General features: G+C 32.8%; 1 protein-coding gene across 1 annotated transcript; it reads right to left on the bottom strand.

Moving 5' to 3' along the window:
• Window positions 1-17,020: 17,020 nt before the first annotated feature.
• LOC145048189 (ATP synthase small subunit 6, mitochondrial-like) lies at window positions 17,021-17,940 on the bottom strand. Its single transcript, XM_078996621.1, has 3 exons — window positions 17,739-17,940; window positions 17,582-17,624; window positions 17,021-17,209 (listed from the first exon to the last, which is right to left on the bottom strand). The coding sequence occupies exons 1-3, from the start codon at window positions 17,857-17,859 to the stop codon at window positions 17,206-17,208; spliced, it is 168 nt and encodes a 55-aa protein (XP_078852747.1). The 5' UTR covers window positions 17,860-17,940; the 3' UTR covers window positions 17,021-17,205.
• Between the last annotated feature and the right edge of the window lie 598 nt (window positions 17,941-18,538).

Below are 18,538 nucleotides of genomic sequence, written 5' to 3'. Positions count from 1 at the left end.
AACAACAAAAATCTTCCCGACAAGTGATATTTTATCAAAGAAAATAAAAATAAAACTAAAAAAAATACAAAAACAAATAACGAATAATCAAATAAACTAAATTAATTGAAAACCGTTCACCAGCGACGGTGCCAAAAACTTTGATATGTAATTTATATACTACCTAGTAAATTTATAAACCTAACATACTTAACTAACTAACTGCACTTAGGCAGTGTACCTAGTCAAAACCATAGAACAATTTAGGTAAATCGAGTGTCGAACATAGGGAATATAATTTTAATTTATAAAATAATTACTAATAATTAAACTAAGAAACAAACTTTAAATGGGGGTTTTCCTGATTTTTCAAGTTCAATAACTTAATTCAAACAACTACCAATTAAACTTAAGTAAGCAAAGAAAACAATTTGAATTCAATATTAAAAAGTACTTTCATTATATATGAATTCTCCCTTTTCCCTATGGTTTATTTCTTTTATAATACTTGTTGGTTACCAAATTATGATGTAACTAGTTATTATGATCAAATTTCTAGTTGTTACCAATTTATGACATACTATGTAATGATTAAACACAAGTAGACACGAAGTCGATATAAAGATAAATTTGGCTATGCACGATAAATCTAAGAGTTACTTTTTATGATCGAGTCAAGCTACCAAGCACAAATTACGGATCAATTATGCTATCTAACATAGTTAAAGTTACTAACTTTAATTACCTAATCTAAGACTTGGCCAATCCTATCTCTAGCAATTTAATGATCATAAACTACTAGGTAAACAAATTCATGCAAATAAAATGATCATCTACTACACAAAACTTGTATAAAGGCAATTAAAACTAGAACTTAAACATGTAAGGATTTGATTTATCAACACTATAAAAACCAACAATAATTAGTCATAGGATTGAAATCAACACATAGTTCAAAGGGTTCATCATCACTAATGAAAGTTGAAGAGTTTTAGCCCGTAATCATAGCAGAAAACCACATAAAATTAAAGCAAATAAGACAAAACATGATTAAAGCTAGAAAACCGCAAATTTAATGTTGTTTTCTTTTAGATCTATTCAACAATTAAGCTTAAAACAAATTATGGTCCTCCGAGGGTTTTCCAGAGGTTATTTGTCATAGCTTTTCTCCAAAAAGTTAGTCATAAGCTTCTCCATTCAACCTGATACCGATATATTTATACTTTCTAATTTCTAGTCGCCACGACATGGGGATTAGGATCAACAACATGGAACCCATGAAAAACGTATATTCTCCAAGGCATTGATATGATCGTAAATCTTCTCCTCACCACGACGTGGCTAAGGATCTCCACGTCGTGAGCTTCAGAATTCATGGAGTTTTTTACTTTGGTTGACTTAACCCACTTTTTCCTGCTTTCGGCTTCACATTTTGCTTCCTTTTAATCTCGAGCATGTCTTTGTTGCTACAAAACATATTTTAAACATATTAAGCACCTTTTGTCCTAAGATAAGCACAATTATAGCTAAAAAGATTAAGATAATGCACAAAGTATATGAATAAATATGCAAATATCAACCACTATCAAAAGGTTGTTCGTATTATCGAAGGTTGTTTTGAATTAAAAGGATACCCGAATTGCTAGAATGTTAAATCGACAAACACCAAAAGTCAGCCCGATAAAAAAAAAACTCAACCACGGGCAACCAATGCTATTGTTGTTGAGGATCAAAACACACTTGACATCACCAAGGAGGAGTACAAATGACCTCATTCAGTTTATTCATACTATGAAAGCTAAGGCTCACTGACCCAAGGCAAACATGACTGGTAAGACTTCTAATTCTCCAAAGTAAAATATGATAGGTATAGACACTCATAAAAATTCATGGGTTATAGACTCAGGGGATAATGAGCATATAATTGCTCATAAAAATTGGTTGAAATAAATTAAAAACAATAAAAATGGCACTACTATAACCATTTCAAATAGTGAAAACATTCTTGTAAAAGGAATTGGAGTTTTCAACTTTTACATGGTTTCAAATTAAAACGTGTTCTTAATGTTCCCAAATTTAATTGCAATTTAATGTTTGTTAGTCGGTTCACACATGATTTACAATGTTCACTGACTTTCCATCTAGACAAATGTTTTGTACTTGACTTGCTTTTGAAGAACTTGATTAGGACATGTAAGGAACGTGATGGTTTGTATCACTTGGAGTTGTTCAAAAGGAGTAAAGTGGCAATGGCGGTTTTGATTAAGCAAGTCACTTGACATAGGAGATTATGACACACTTCAGAAGATGTTTTAAAGAAAATTCAACAACTAGATATACATAAAAAAAATTAGCTTTTTTTTGTGATTCTTGTATTATGGGAAAAATAGAGTAAGTTGTCTTTTCCTAGTAGTTTTTCTAAAACATTTAAATGCTTTGAACTTGTATATTGTTGACATATGGGGTCATTACAAATATTTTTTGTTCAGTGGGGCTTGTTATTTTTTATCCATTATCGGTGATTGTAATTGGGTAGTATGGATTTATTTAATGAAGAATAAATATGAAGTATCTTATTTCTTGACATTGTTCTACAACATTGCAAAAACCTAATTCAACAAAACGGTAAAACTAATACGAACAAATAACGGGTCAAAATTGAAGTTACGAAATGTGTTGGAGTTTTACAAAGAATAAAGAATTCTATTAGAAACATGTTGTCTTTATACACCCTAAGTAAACATTGTCATTAAAAGAAAGCATCGACATTTGTTTGAGATGGCATAGGTACTACGTTTTCAAGCATCTCTACTTATATAATTTTGGGGTGACTGTGTGTTGACCACTGCTTACATTATCAACAAGCTACCCACAAAGGTATTCGAAAACAAAATTCCATAATATGTCTTACTTGAAAGAATTCCATAAGCATTTAATGGTTTTTGGTTTCCTTAGGTGTACAATTTTATGGGGAAATAAGATAAATTTGGCTAAAAAAGGGAGACCTTATGTGTTCTTAAGATACCCAATGGGAAAAAATGGATATAAGTTTTACAATCTCAAAAGTGAAATGATTTGCATAATCAGAAACATCACCTTCGTCGAAGATAAATTCCTATTTGGAAGTAATTACGAGATGAATAAAAACATTTAAAACATGGATTTTGTTGATTCTCTACAAGAAATCGAAAACAGTATTAGCATAAGGCACATTCACATGGAAGAAACGATCATATGAATGTCATCCAAGAGGAACATTAAGAGACCACCAATTCTGGCTCATATTATGAATCGGCTTCTAAACAATCAAGACACAAAGAAATGCCTCCATCATCGATAAGACAAAATTCACACCCCAAGGCTACACCAAAACTTGTAGAGGAATATAACATTATCTTCCACCCTCTTTGGACTATTCGAAACAAACAACAAAATCATCCACAACACACCGTTTTTTGTTTCATAAGAGAAATTCTCCAAATCACATAAAGTTTTCCTCGCAACTATTATTCCTCATGAAGCCTAAAGTTTTTCGCAAGATGCTTCGAATCCAAATTGGATAGAATCTATGAGTAAAGAGATACACATTCTTGAAGAAAATAAAGTGTGTATCTTAATTGATCTGCCTCCTAGAAAGAAGGTTATTGATCCAAAGTGTGTACAAAATAAAGTACAAAACATTTGGAGAAATTGCGTGATATGAAGCTCGTTTAGTAGCAAAAGGATTCAAGAAAAATTAAGGGAATCATTTTCATAAAACTTTTGCACCTGCTGCAAACCTCGTCACTATTTAGTGTAATCTAGTTGTCGCAGCCAAAAAGGATAGGAGGTGCACCATTTGGATGTTAATAATGTCGTCTTACTTGGAGAACTAGACAAAATATCTATACATGAATACACAATAAGGTTTCAACAAGAAACACAAAAACTATGTTTGTAAGTTACAAAATTCAATTTATGGGTTGCAACAGGCCTCCACAAATTAGTACCAGAAATTCACTAAGGGTCTCATTGGCAATGAGATCATCAATCTAAGGCAGAATATTCTATGTTTGTGTTTTGAAAGGGTTTTCTACATATTTCCGTTCCCATATACATCGATGATATACTCTTGATGAGAAACAACTATGCAAAGATAAATTATGTCAAGCATCGTTTGTAGTCACATTTTAGCATAAAAGACCTTAAGGATCTTAAATATTTTCTTGTCTTTAAATTAGCCCCATCGGAAGAAGGTTTTGTCATAATCCAGTATAACTACACTTTATACGTATTGGAAGATAGTGCTACTCAAGGTTGGCGTCCCATAAACTTCCCAATAAAGCAAAATTTATGCTTGCATAAAGACGTTGATAGTACAAAAGTTGATGTAACTCAATATTGACGCTTAGTTGGGAGATTAATTTATGTCATTATGATACATCCATACATTGCTTTTGCTGGAAATCAACTCAACCAATTCCCTAGTTAACCAAAAAGGTCACACATTAATGCATCTTTTTATGTTCTTTGTTATCTTAAAGCCAATGTAGTACGTGGATTGTTATTACCTGTTGTAGCTGCAAGAGATCATAATTTAGTTGCTTATTGTGATGCTAGTTAGTTAAGTTGTCCATCCACTAGAATGTCATGTATCGGTTACTTCGTTAATTTGGGATGAGCTTCGGTGTCTTGACGGTCTAATAAACAAAGTGTAGTGGCCAAATCGTTTGTAGAAGCAGAAAAGTTCAAGGACACAAATGCACCACTGAACTTGTGTGCGAGCGCGTGTCCTGCGGACACGAATGCACCACCGGTCGATCAGAAAAGTTCAAGGACCTTTTTTGCATTTTTTTTCTTTTAACTGTTACAAATACAAATTAAGAGATATTAATCATAGATTTCGGTTTTGATTCTTTGATTAATTTTCTTATTTAATTGCGACAGTTACGATTCAGTTTTAATGACATCGGTTACATTTTGTAGTATATATACAATCCCTATGTAACTGGTTAAACACACCGAATGAAACGAAATAAATCTCTTCATCTCTTATGTTTCTACTTCATCTTTTCTCTCTTGCTGCAACTAAGGTATAATCCGGACCAAGTGAGGGTTCGGGCAATCTAGAAGAATTGTTTTCCACTATTGTATCCTGGGAAACAAACACTCATATAGGGCGAATTTGTTTTAAGGAAACTGTGTTAATCACACGCCTCAGTGAAGAACTTCATGCTTTTGTTCTTTCATACAATTTTGGGTTATATTTTCCTAACAGTCTTAAAACAAATCGTTTGTGCGAAACGAACTTCAAAAAAAAATTCTTTCTAATTCGTCTTTAAGTGTTTATAAAAACGAATTTTTTTTCCTCTACATAACAATTGCAGAATCTGTTTTCAGAAGTCGTTTTCTAAGACATTTTCTGCTTCTCTTGTTTTGCTTCTCTTGTTTTCTATTTAAGTTGATTGCATCCATAATCTGTTACTGTTTTCATAAATTGTTGTCTAAAACAATTTTCAGATTCTTTCTTTTGTTTCACAGTTTTCAGAACCTGCTTTCTGGAAACAAACAATATTTAACAGCTTTGTGGTTACTGAATTTTATATTTGTTTCCTTTTGTAGCATGACTACTGGTGAAGGCTCCTAACCACCAAAGCCTAATGGAACTCCTAATGTTCAAGGAGCTCCAATGATGACCATGTCGGTCAATCATGATGAGAAACCTGAGAAGTTCTCTGGACTGAACTTTAAGAGGTGGCAGCAAAAGATGCTCTTCTATCTTACCACATTGAATCTTGCTAGATTCTTAACTGAAGAGGCTCCTCGGATGCCCGAATGAGAAGGAGATGTGCAAGCTTTAATTGCTATTGATGCTTGGAAACATTCTGATTTCTTCTGTAGGAATTATGTTCTTAATGGTCTTGTTGATTCACTTTATAAGTTGTATTGTGTAACAAAGACAACCAAAGAACTATGGGACTCATTGGACAAAAAGTATAAAACTGAAGATGCCGGGACAAAGAAATTTGTGGTTGCCCGATTTCTTGACCATAAAATGGTGGATGGAAAAATTGTTATGTCCCAAGTCCAAGAACTACAAGTCCTCCTGCATGACATACATGCTAAGGGTATGGGGTTGAATGAGCCTTTTTGTGTTGCTTCCATGATTGAGAAGCTACCCCCTAGTTGGGTTGATTTTAAGAATTACTTGAAACATAAGAGAAAGGAAATGTCCATTGAGGACCTTATTGTTCGCCTTCGAATTGAAGAGGACAATAAGATAGCTCAAAAGAGTAGTTATACCCCTACTTCTGAGAAAGCTAATGTGGTGGAGCATGGTCAAACTTCTGGGAAGAATAAATCTAGAAAGGCCAAATTCCAAAAGAAAGGCAAGGGTTCAAACTTGGGAGCCAAAGGTGGAACTTTTAAGAAAAATTTTCAAGGAAACTGGCATAACTGTGACCAACGGGGTCATTGGGTTGCAAATTGCAAGCTTCCTAAGAAGGCTAAGGAGGCAAATGTTGTGGAGAAGATAACCAAAGATGTGTCTGACATCGATCTTGCAGCAGTTATTTTTGAAGTTAATCTTGTGGAGTCCAATCCAAGGGAGTGGTGGATTTATACAGGAGCTACCCATCATGTTTGCTCAAATAGAGAATGGTTCGAAAACTTCAAGGTTGTGGATAATGGTGACAAGTTGTTCATGGGAAACTCAGCCACTTCTGATATCCAAGGTGTTGGAAAGATTGTGTTGAATATGACGTCGGGAAGAGAGCTGACGCTAAATGATGTGTTGTATGTACCCGAAATTCGTAAGAATCTTGTGTCGGGTTGGTTGTTGAACAAGCATGGTTTTCACTTGGTGTTTGATTCAGATAAATTTGTGTTAACCAAAAATGGTGTGTATGTAGGTAAGGGGTATGCTGATACGGGTATGTTCAAACTTTGTGTAATGGCTCTTAACCCAAGTAACAATGATAATGAAATGAATAACTCTTCTACTTACTTGCTTGAGTCTTCAAATATATGGCATGCTAGATTAGGACATGTTAATTTTGATACTCTTCGTCGTTTGATTAAACTTAATCACATACCACACTTTCACATTGACTCAAAATATAAATGCAACACTTGTGTTGAATCGAAATTAACAAGATAATCTTTCAAGTCCATTCAAAGGACAAGCGAACCACTTAGATTAGTTCACATCGATGTGTGTGACATGAAATCAATTCCATCTAAAGGTGGAAATAAGTACTTTATTACTTTTATTGATGATTGCACTAAATTATGCTGTCTATTTACTTAAAAGTAAAGATGAGGCTATAGAGAAGTTTAAAGTGTATAAAAGTGAAGTTGAGAATCAACTTAATAAGAAAACTTAAGTACTAAGAAGTGACCGTGGAGGTGAATATGTATCACCGTTTCAGGAATTCTGTGCAGCTCATGGTATCATACATGAGCTTACTGCACCTTATTCACCACAACAAAATGGTATGGCAGAAAGGAAAAATCGGACCTTAAAGGAAATGATGAATATCATGTTGTTAAGTTATAGGTTGCCACCCTTAATGTGGGGGAAGCTAGACTTTTAGCTAACTACCTTTTAAATAAGGTCCCACGAAAGAAATCGGATAAAACACCATACGAGTTATGGTCATGTATAAAACCATCCTACAAATACCTTCGAGTGTGGGGGTGCCTTGCAAAGGTCGTGGTACCTGCACCCAAGGTGGTTAAGATAGGACCCAAGACTGTTGATTGCATATTTATTGGATATGCACAAAACAGTAGTGCGTATCGATTTCTTGTACATGACTCAAAAATTGCAGAAATTCACAAAGGCACAATAATGGAGTCAAGAAATGCATCGTTCTTTGAGAATGTGTTTCCATGTCTTCATAAGGTTGAGACAAATGCTTCAAAGTTAATTGAGCACAATGAATCCTCTTATGAAGAATAAATAGAGGAAGAAACAGAGCCCCATTGAAGTAAAAGGGCACGAGTGGAGAAGTCATTTGGAGATGATTTCTACACTTACATGGTTGAAAGAGAGCCTCAAATTATAAAGAGGCAGTCACCTCCTCAGAAGGACCTCAATGGAAAGAGGCAATTAAAAGCGAAATGGATTCAATCTTGCAAAACCATACATGGGAGCTAGTGGATTTACCTCAAGGTTGCAAACCATTAGGCTATAAATGAATTTTCAAGAAGAAAATGAAAGCGGATGGAACCATTGACAAGTACAAGGCAAGACTAGTAATTAAAGGCTATAAACAGAAAAGTGGCCTTGATTATTTTGATACGTACTCTCTTGTCACACATATTACATCCATTAGATTGGTACTTACAATCGCTTCTATAAGAAATCTTGAAGTACATTAAATGGATGTTAAAACATCTTTTATAAATGGGGATTTAGAAGAAGAAATCTACATGGAACAACCAGAAGGGTATGTTGCCCCAGGAAGAGAATTAAAGGTTTGCAAACTAGTAAAGTCATTATATGGGTTGAAACAAGCCCCAAAACAATGGCATCAAAAGTTTGACCATGTGATGTTGGAAAATGGATACAAGATTAATGAATGTGACAAGTGTGTTTATGTTAAAAACACAAGTAAGGGTATGTTATGTTGTGCATTTATGTTAATGATATGCTTATTGTTGGTAGCAATGATAAAATGGTTCAATCAACAAAGAACATGCTAAAGGCAAGATTCGACATGAAAGATATGGGTCTGGAAGACGTCATCCTTGGTGTGAAAATCACAAGGACTGAAAATGGACTTACTTTGAATCAAACCCATTATGTGGATAAAATTCTTGAGAAGTTCAACTCTACTGTAGCTAGGACACCAATTGATACAAGTCATCATCTAAGTAAAAATAGAGGTCAAGGGCTTGCACAAGTCGAATATGCAAGAATCATTGGTAGTTTGATGTACCTTATGAGTTGTACCAGACCCAACTTAGCTTTTGCATTAAGTATACTAAGTAGATATACTAGTAATCCAAGTGTTGAACACTGGAAGAGTATTAAAAGAGTATTACAGTACTTAAGGTACACTCGCAATTATGGGTTGCACTATACAAGATATCCGGAGGTCATAGAAGGGTATAGTGATGCAAATTGGATATCTGACATTAAAGACTCCAAGTCAACCAGCGGGTTTTTGTTCACACTTGGAGGTGGAGCTATATCATGGAAATCTTCAAAACAAATAGTTATAACTAGATCTACCATGGAATCTGAATTTATAGCACTTGATAAAAGTGGAGAAGAAGTTGAATGGCTACGAAAATTTTTGGAAGATATACCAGGTTGGCCTAAACCAGTTTCTGCAATCTCAATCCATTGCGATAGTCAATCGGCAATTGGACGAGCGCAAAGTGCTATGTATAATGGTAAGTCTCGACACATTCGTTGAAGACACAACACCATTCGACAACTACTCTCAACAGGAGTTATCTCAATTTACTACATAAGGTCCAAGGATAACATTGCGAATCCGCTAACCAAAGGATTAAACAGGGAGTTAGTTACAAAATCGTCAAAAGGAATGGGATTAAAACCCATGAACGAATAAGTTATTGCGAAGGAAAACCCAACCTAGTTGACTGGAGATCCCAAGATCTAGGTTCAATGGGACAACCTACTTGCATATAACATATGTGGATCACTGTGGGGGTCAACCCCAACCCATTCCTATAAATAACAGTGATGCAAGTTAAGCTTATAGTAGCTGGTGATAAGTTGGAAATCATCAAGCTTTAGCTTTTAATGATTAGGATATAATCACCTATGTGAGAGAGAAGTGGGTTCGCTTCAAAGGGAATTGAATGGGCAAGTTCCTAAGAGCTATTACAGAACCAGGCAAGTGTCCACGACCAAAACGGACACATCCATGAGACCCTAACTAGGTCAGGGAGAATCATGTGATACATGTATTGATTATTTACACAAATGGTAGAACAGTTGAAAGGACATCAAGTCTACTGGTCTACTAGTAAAATAAATATGTATCTTAAGGGAAGGTTCAAAGGGTAATACCTACCTATCATGTGCATGATTCAACTGCTAGATTTTACCTAAAGCTGCTTGGAATTGCGGATGCTGAAGCAATTTTCATTCATGCGAGCCAAATTGGCTTCGGGCCACTGAACTTGTGTGCGAGCGCGCGTCATGCGGACACGAATGCACCACCGGTCGACCAGAAAAGTTCAAGGACCTTTTTTGCATTTTTTTTCTTTTGGTTAACTGTTACAAAAACGAATTAAGAGATATTAATCATAGATTTCAGTTTTGATTCTTTGATTAATTTTCTTATTTAATTGCGACAGTTACGATTCCGTTTTAATGACATCGGTTACATTTGGTAGTATATATACAATCCATATGTGACTGTTTAAACACACCGAATGAAACGAAATCAATCTCTTCATTACGCTTCTGCTTCATCTTTTTTCTCTTGTTGCAACCAAGGTATAATCTGGGTCAAGTGAGTGTTCGGGCAATCTAGAAGAATTGCTTTCCACTGTTGTATCCTAGGAAACAAACACCCATATAGGGCGAATTTGTTTTAAGGAAACTGTGTTAAACACAGGCCTCAGTCAAGAACTTTATGCTTTTGTTCTTTCGTACAATTTTGGGTTATATTTTCCTAACAGTGATTCCTTTGGTCTATGATAACAAAGCAGCTCGGCATATAGCAGTTAATCCAGTATATCATGAAAGAACAAAGTATGTTGAGATGGATTGTTATTTTGTTTGAGAACGTGTAAATTGTGGCGATGTGATAGCTTGCATGAATCATACCAAGTTTGAACCTGCAGATATATTTACGAAAGGGTTGGGTGTTGAACATTTTCAATTTCTACACAAGTTAGGTTTCCATGACCTTCACAGTCCAACTTAAGAAGGAGCGTTGAGATACTTTACTTTATCCCCAAGTATTTATCCTCTTTATTTGTTATCGTTATCCCTATCTATTAGTATTTAGTATTGGTTTCAAATTAGTCTCCAATTATCAAGCTGTAAATATAGTTTCTTTGTAATCATTCTTTTCAAGCTAAAATACAATTTAGAATGCAAAGTTTATTATGGTATCATAGAATTTTGTTGGCGGAAATTGTTGAGGGTGCAAGGAGAGGTAGACTAAGAAGAAAGTGAGAAGATAGTGTGAGGTTGGATTTGAAAGAGTTAGCCTTTACCAAGGACATGGAATCATATAGGAGAGTGTGGAGGCTTAGAATCAAGGTAATGGAGTGGTTTTAGGTGTTGTTTGTTTTTTTGAAGTCAAAATGGACCACATCTGCAAGCCTCTGCGGCAGAAGAGGTGGATCAAATGTCTGCAGTCTACAATAAGATTGTAGATTGTTTGTTTTTAACATCTGCGGACTGTTAAAATAAATTTAATTTTTTAACTTAATTTCATATCATAAACATTAAAAATGCATTTAAAAAAAAAAAAAAAAAAAAAAAAAAAAAAAAAAAAAACTGCACGGTGGCCCATGTTTTTTTTTGTTTAGGTTAAAATGGGGTCTGAAGACCTTTGAAGACAGTGGTCCATGTCTGCGCTAGGAAGACCTCACGCAGACGTTTTCTGATCTGCGCACTTCCAAAAAACAAACAATCTGTGAGGGTCTATGTCTGCGTGTTGTCTGCGCGGCGCAGATAAAAATGATTGCGCAGATCTTCACACAAAAAACAAACAACCCCTTAGTGTGTCAAGGGCTGGTTTGTCGGACTTCACCAAGTAATCTTGTTTTCCAATTTACTTTAACATGTGGATCTAGTATTTGCTTTTTGACTTATTTTGTATACCAATTTTCACTACTTGTGTATTTATTCATGTTTTAATTGTTGACAATTTCTTCTCTTCTCGTGCAGATTTTTTTCATTTATCAACCTCTTTATTCATACAAACTTCATTTTATCATTCATCATAGACTAGCTTTTCCAATGCAAGATCTTTCGTTGTGGCCTAATTTATAATCTTTTATATTTTTATATATTTTGTATTTGTATTCTTAGTTTCTTTTTTGCGGATGGTATTCTACAGGAGTAACGGCCGAACATCCTACATCTATTTTATCCCATTTGTATGAGAGTCAAATAATGTTATTGTTTTATTAAAAAAAAAAAAAATACAAGTGAAAAGCAATAATTTTGTTATTTAAGTGAGTAAAAAGCATAACATTTCACACACACGAAAAAATAAAAAATAAAAAAAGTTTGTTCATGATAGGATCTGCATACAAACGTCTTTTAAAGTTTAATAATATCATTTCGACAAAGTTCATGAATAGTAAAACAATTTTGGCAGAAATTATCGACTTACATAGAAACCCTATAAAAGAGGTAAAAAAAAGTAAACATACATAATCAATTAATCATCAATCATTTTAACAAGACTTCTTCACTAATTATTAAACATATAGCGTAAGAAGTGGATATAAAGGGAAACATCATCACGTTGGCCCCCGACTAACTAAAGAGCCAAAATTATGAAAAGTTTTTTTTTTGTAAAGATCAAAGTCAATAAGCCTTTGAAATATAGTTTCTCTAGAATATATAAAGTTACTTAGATCTTTTTTTATTTTTTTAAAGGGTAACGAATAGTTAAAAGAGTTTTGGTTTATTTTAAATTTATGCTTCCTATAAGACTGTGAGGAGTGATGTTGACATTGCCGAGCCCCACCTCCTCCCCACTTAAACAAATCCTTTACAATTTTAATCCTTAGCAATTATTGTTTTCAAAAAATAAAATGTAATAAAAATCAAGAATCTACAAACATCCCATGTAAAACAAATGATTTTAGGTCATGATTTACACATTGACTTGGTTGATGGCATGCTTTTATGACACCTAAAAGGTAAATAAGTTTATATAAAAATGGTGTTACTTGTTTTGTACAAAATAAACCCAAATATTTTTTTTTTAGAATTATCATCTTTAGATTAATATTTAAAAACTTGCGGTATAAATTTATATTTAAATCTACTCTAATAAATGAATATATTTTTGTCACATGTCATACTCATTCAATTTGCTAAATGTTATTTTATAGTTATTTTGAATTAATTTGTTTTCCACGTGTCATTTTATGGGTTTTCCTAATTTATTAAAATTCACATAATATTTTAATGTAATAATTACAATAGATATAGTAATGAATGGATATCAATTTTATTAATGGACTTGCCTTCTAATTTCAAAATTCTCAAATTAAAGTTCATTAGTTTTCTTTTGTTTATTTATTTAAATTATTGGTTTAAATTTAAAAAATAAAAAATAAAATACATTTCAATTTTAATAATTCATTAATTTTTTTATTTTCTTATAAATCTAAAGTTCTCATATTTAGACATTTATATTTAATTTTTTATTTAATTAACTCATGTAATACATGAATCTCACAACTAATAATAAATAAATTAGCAATAGATCAACTTCTATTTAAAATAATTGAACCGTTTATTTTAATTATAAACTTACACTATATTAAACATTGATTTTAATTTACAATTTTTAATTTAGCTAAAATTGTTTTTTTACATATAATATACCTGCCCAAAACGCATAAGTGCTAATATTAGAATTTAGTGTTTAAAGGGTAAGCAAAAATGATTTTGGTTTATTAATATAGAAGTTTTTATGGATACGACATGTAATATATTAGAAATGGGAAAAAGAACAACTCGAGAAAAGCTAAAGCAAAATTACATGAAGCACGTAAGGACAAGGGATATATTAATACTAAGAGGGTGTTTGAAATTGAACTAAAAATGCTTTTAGATAAAAGTATTGATTGTAAAATGAATTTTTTTTTTAAATGTTTAGATTAGTTTTTTTTAAATGGGTTTTTAAAAGTGTTTTTATGATTGTAAAATAGGTTTTTAAAAAGTGTCTAGCTTTAAATTTCTTTCTTACAACTATTTCGGTTAAAAAGTTAAAAAACCAAGTTTTATATGTTTTTTAAATCTAATTTTTGAAGTACATGGAAAGGCTATTTTGAAAAATGATTTTGAGTTAGGGAATATGACTTACAAAGATAACAAACTTGTTGGAAGTGTTTACATATGACCATTATGACCAGCTATAGCAGGTCACGTCTTAGATGTGTTCGTTACCTAGACGTGTATAAAAAAATAGTTACCTAACAAAATGAAAAGTAAGAGTAAATTACACGAATGGTCTCCGTGGTTTGGGGGAATTTGTGTTTTTGGTCCCTAACTTATTTTTTTAACTCGGATGGTCCCTATTGTTTATTTTTGTTGTGCGTTTGGTCTGTCTTACCTAAAAAGATTATTGTGCCCTTATTAATTTTTTTTTAATTAATTTTATTATTTATGTATTTATTTTTTATATATTTAAAAAATTAATAGACCTCATATATTTGTATCTCCTCACCATCTCGTCTTTCATCCTCCTCCAATCTCATATCTGTATCTCCTCACATATCTATATCTCCTCACCACATATGTGTATCTCCTCACCATCCAATACCTCATCCTCCATCTGTAGTGATATCGATGTCTTCACCATCCCTTCTTTTTCAGTCCTTCAACTCCGTCAAATCAATACCCCAACTCACTAAAGATGAAGAGACAATGGGTTATGATGTTGGTTCGTCAGAGTTAAAGGACCAAAAAAAAGGATGGTGAAGACGTCGATGCCACTAAAGATATAAAAAAAAATAAAAAAAAAATGTGATGAGGATGAGAGATGGAATGGTGACTGATGAGGCTCAAATTAAATTTTTCAAATGTGGTTTCATGTTTACGGTGAGGAGATACAAATATATGAGGTTTATTAATTTTTTTAAATATATACAAAACAAATATATAAATGAAAAAATAAATTAATAAAGACACAATAACCTTTTTTTGGTAATAACCATCTTAATTTAAAAAAATAAGTTAGGGATCAAAAACACAAATTCCCACAAACCACATGGACCATTCGTATAATTTACTTACTTTTTGTTTTGTTCATATTTGGATAACTATTTTTTTTTAAACATCTAGGTAACGAACTTGTTGAAAGTGTTCACATCTAGAATGTAAACTGCTATAGCCGATCATAATGGTCATATGTGAACACTTCAAAACATGTTTGTTACCTAGATGTGTATAAAAAATAAATAAATAAAAAAATAAAAAATAAAAAGTTATCCAGATGTAAACATGTCAAAACGTTAATTACCTTTGTAAGCCATTTTCCCTTTTAAATTTGCAAAACACTTTTTTTTAGCTTATTGAGTTATCAAAAAATCAATAAGTTATTTTGAAAAGCAATATGAAACACCCCTAACATCATTATCAACAATTCTTCCCCTTTTTACACTGATTCAACTCAGTTACCCGCTCAACTCGGATTGCAATGAAACCTTGTCCAATTTACATCAATTCAACTAAAGTACATACTACATAGACACATCCTACTAAAGCCACCATCATGTATTGCAACCATATAATTTTTCTACCTTCAACAAATCATGTTGATGTAACATCAACAGACAAAAACACATCAATCAACCATGTTCATAATAAAGTCGCTTTTTCATTAGACTGAAGGGAGTGGGCATCGCTAAGAGACTCGCTACCGGTCGCCACCCTCGCCAAACACCGCCCCTTGGCATAGCCTCACCAGCGAAGTAGCAAGAAGAAAGAGAAAGGGTTTAGGTGGTTGATTCTTGTTCCTATCAAATCTTTTGCAAATTCACATACGATTTTGATTATTGTTTCTTCTTCTTGTTAGTCTTCAAACCCCCTTCAAGTTCTTCTACGCTTCTCTTTTCTTTGACCCTCTTCTAGGTACCATTTTCCCTCTTTCTCTCACACACACATAAAACACATGTTTCTTTGTGTAAAAATGGTAAACCCCATTTCGTTTTTTCTGATATTGTTTTTGGGGTAGGAAATTGGGGTTTATTTCACACAATAGGTTGTGATTTTGTTGTAAATTCAAGCAATTATTGCTTATCAATGGCGAATTTTAGAACAGTTCACACTATAATTTCTCTAAGTTTTCCCCTTTTCCCCATCTAAATACAAAGGTTTTGACATAATTGTGTGTAAGGCTATAAGCATAATCTCTAGATGATCAGATTACCATAATTATGTTTCAGACAAATCTGTGTTTATTTCAGTTAGAGTTTAAGCTTTCAAACTTCTTTGTGGTGATGATTTATTATAACTTTGAACATATGGCCTTGTGGTTTTGTAATTGATTGTTGATTTAATTGGTTTACTGTTATTAGTTATATATATTCACCTTAAAAAACAATCATTTAGGTTTAAACTTTGTTTCCTTGATTGGATCATGAGTAATTGGATTGTTTTTGTGAGTACTTGGATTTTTTCAGGTTCTTTTTTAATAGTTGGACTTGTTATAGTTGGGACAGTTTTAACGTTTTTATTATGGTTCATTTGATTAGTATGGAATGGAATCAAGTTTAGAATGAAATCAAGAATAGAATGTAATTTAATAGATTGTAACATCAAGATTAGAACTGGAATGGAATGGAATGAAGATTGGAATGGAATCAATAATAGAACAGGAACAACAGATGCACAGGGACAGAAAAGAGAAATGCTGGACAGGAATGGAATCAAGTGGAGATTGGAATGGAATCATTATTAGAACAGGAAATTGAGTATAACATGTTTTTGTCCAAACCAAACAAAACTAAAGAAACAGAGTCGACTCAAACAAACACATTACAGGTTGATTTTTTGCCCAAATCAAACAAACATAAACAAATTAAACAAACACAAGAAAGATAACCAAAAGGTAATTACTTTATGTGATATTAAATAAATCAAAAAAATGGTTGTGTAATATTAAAAAAAGGTTTGTCTATTAAAATAAAATAATTAAATTAAATTAAAAAAAAATGGAGTGTTAGGAGTGTTACCACTCTCTACTAAATGTCAATTTGTTTTACTCCACTTATCCATTCAGAACCCCTTTAGATAAAAATTATGGGGATGTTTCAATGGGCACTAGTAAAATGTTTTCTTTGTCAAAATGTTTAAACACAGAAAAACTAATAATTAAACAACAATCTCAATCCATTCATTCATTCAAAATAAACAAGCGTTATAAGCCGATGCATGTTCAACATAAAGCCTATCATCTTAAATCTTATTATTACCATTCAAAAACAAATGGGAAAAAGCAGTGTTCCATTACATAAATCATCACTGCAAGATCCGCCCATGTTGATCTTTAAAGTCGTTCAACTGCAAATACATATGAAACATATAAGAACAAGATTTTACCAACAATGATTGCATCTTGAATGCAAAATCATCTACAAAATTCACTCTGGTTCTTTGTTAACACACTCATAACTCAAGAAGTAATCAGTTCCTACACCTTATCGATACATTCGAATATATTTACCTGTTACGTTTCATATCCAGAAATGAGAAAACCTAATTTGCAAAACAATATTCTGAATCTGTAATGAAATATATCCTTGATGTTTGTTGATTGAGAACTCGATTCGAGTATGCATACATAAGAACTCACAACGCTAGGATGCGTATATTCGAATCTAGGGTTACAAAATCATAATAACAGTAAATCAGATTGGGAATGAAGTGCCATACCTCTTGTGCCTCTGAGCAAAGACGGACTTTTTCCGATCTTCTTCTGCAATTATATATGAGAATTAGATAATCAATTAACTGAATCAAACGCTTGAGATCGGACCAGATCCAAACAGAGACTCGTGTGCAAAAAAATGATGAAAAAGTGGGAACGAACCAGTAAGGCCGAGGGAGAGCTTGGTGATGATGGTTCCGGTGATGGCGAATCCGACGAGGAACGGCCAGTTGCGGTTGAATTCCCTCTTGAAGAAGACGGGCCACGGATCGAATTTCCTCATTCTGTATATGTGTAATCGCTCTGCGGCTGTTTCCGATGATCGAACCTTTTTTGCGATGCGAAGTGGTAAGATTGTAAGCTTGTGTGGTAATGTGAGCATAAATAGGATGGGCTATGGGCTTAAATGTTCGGATACGTTTGGGCTCAATGTTTGTAGCCCACGTCCAATTGTGTTTTTTTTTTCCTAACAATATTACACGGATGGTCTTTATAAATTATTAAAAAAAAAAAAAAAATTGCATTTGGCTTTTATTTATTTTTCCATGTCATGTGGTTGGTCTTTATCACATACTATAATTCTATCTTCTTTTTGTTTTTTATTAGTATTATTTAGATAAAGGAAAAGGTCATATTTAGTATTTATTATTTTCCAAATTTTAAGGAAAAATTAAAGAGTTATCAAAATAGTCACCAATTTGTATTTTTTTTAAATTGGCACAGCCTCTGCAAAATTCATCAAAATGATGACATTTTGAAAAGAAAAAAATTATGATTGCTATCTATAGATAAATAATATCACCGGGATATTATTGGACAAGGTTTAATCATTTAAACCTTAATTAAACAACACAATAGAGGCCGATAACGATTTCCAATCATGTCTGGATAATATTCAGTCAATCCTAGAAGAACATTAACCAATTATTCAATACAAATAATATTAAAGTAAAGAACAATAT

The sequence above is a fragment of the Lactuca saligna genome, chromosome 5, assembly GCF_052625555.1.
Source record: "Lactuca saligna cultivar CGN05327 chromosome 5, ASM5262555v1, whole genome shotgun sequence".
In the NCBI taxonomy this organism is placed as follows: domain Eukaryota; kingdom Viridiplantae; phylum Streptophyta; class Magnoliopsida; order Asterales; family Asteraceae; genus Lactuca; species Lactuca saligna.
This window is presented reverse-complemented; position numbering and strand designations above follow the sequence as displayed.

Excerpts from the sequence above, each read along its gene's own strand:
- LOC145048189 (XM_078996621.1), bottom strand. The coding sequence starts at position 17,859 with ATGAGGAAATTCGATCCGTGGCCCGTCTTCTTCAAGAGGGAATTCAAC. Across the intron at positions 17,625-17,738 it reads GCTCTCCCTCGGCCTTACTG|AAGAAGATCGGAAAAAGTCC; the intron begins GTTCGTTCCCAC and ends ATATAATTGCAG.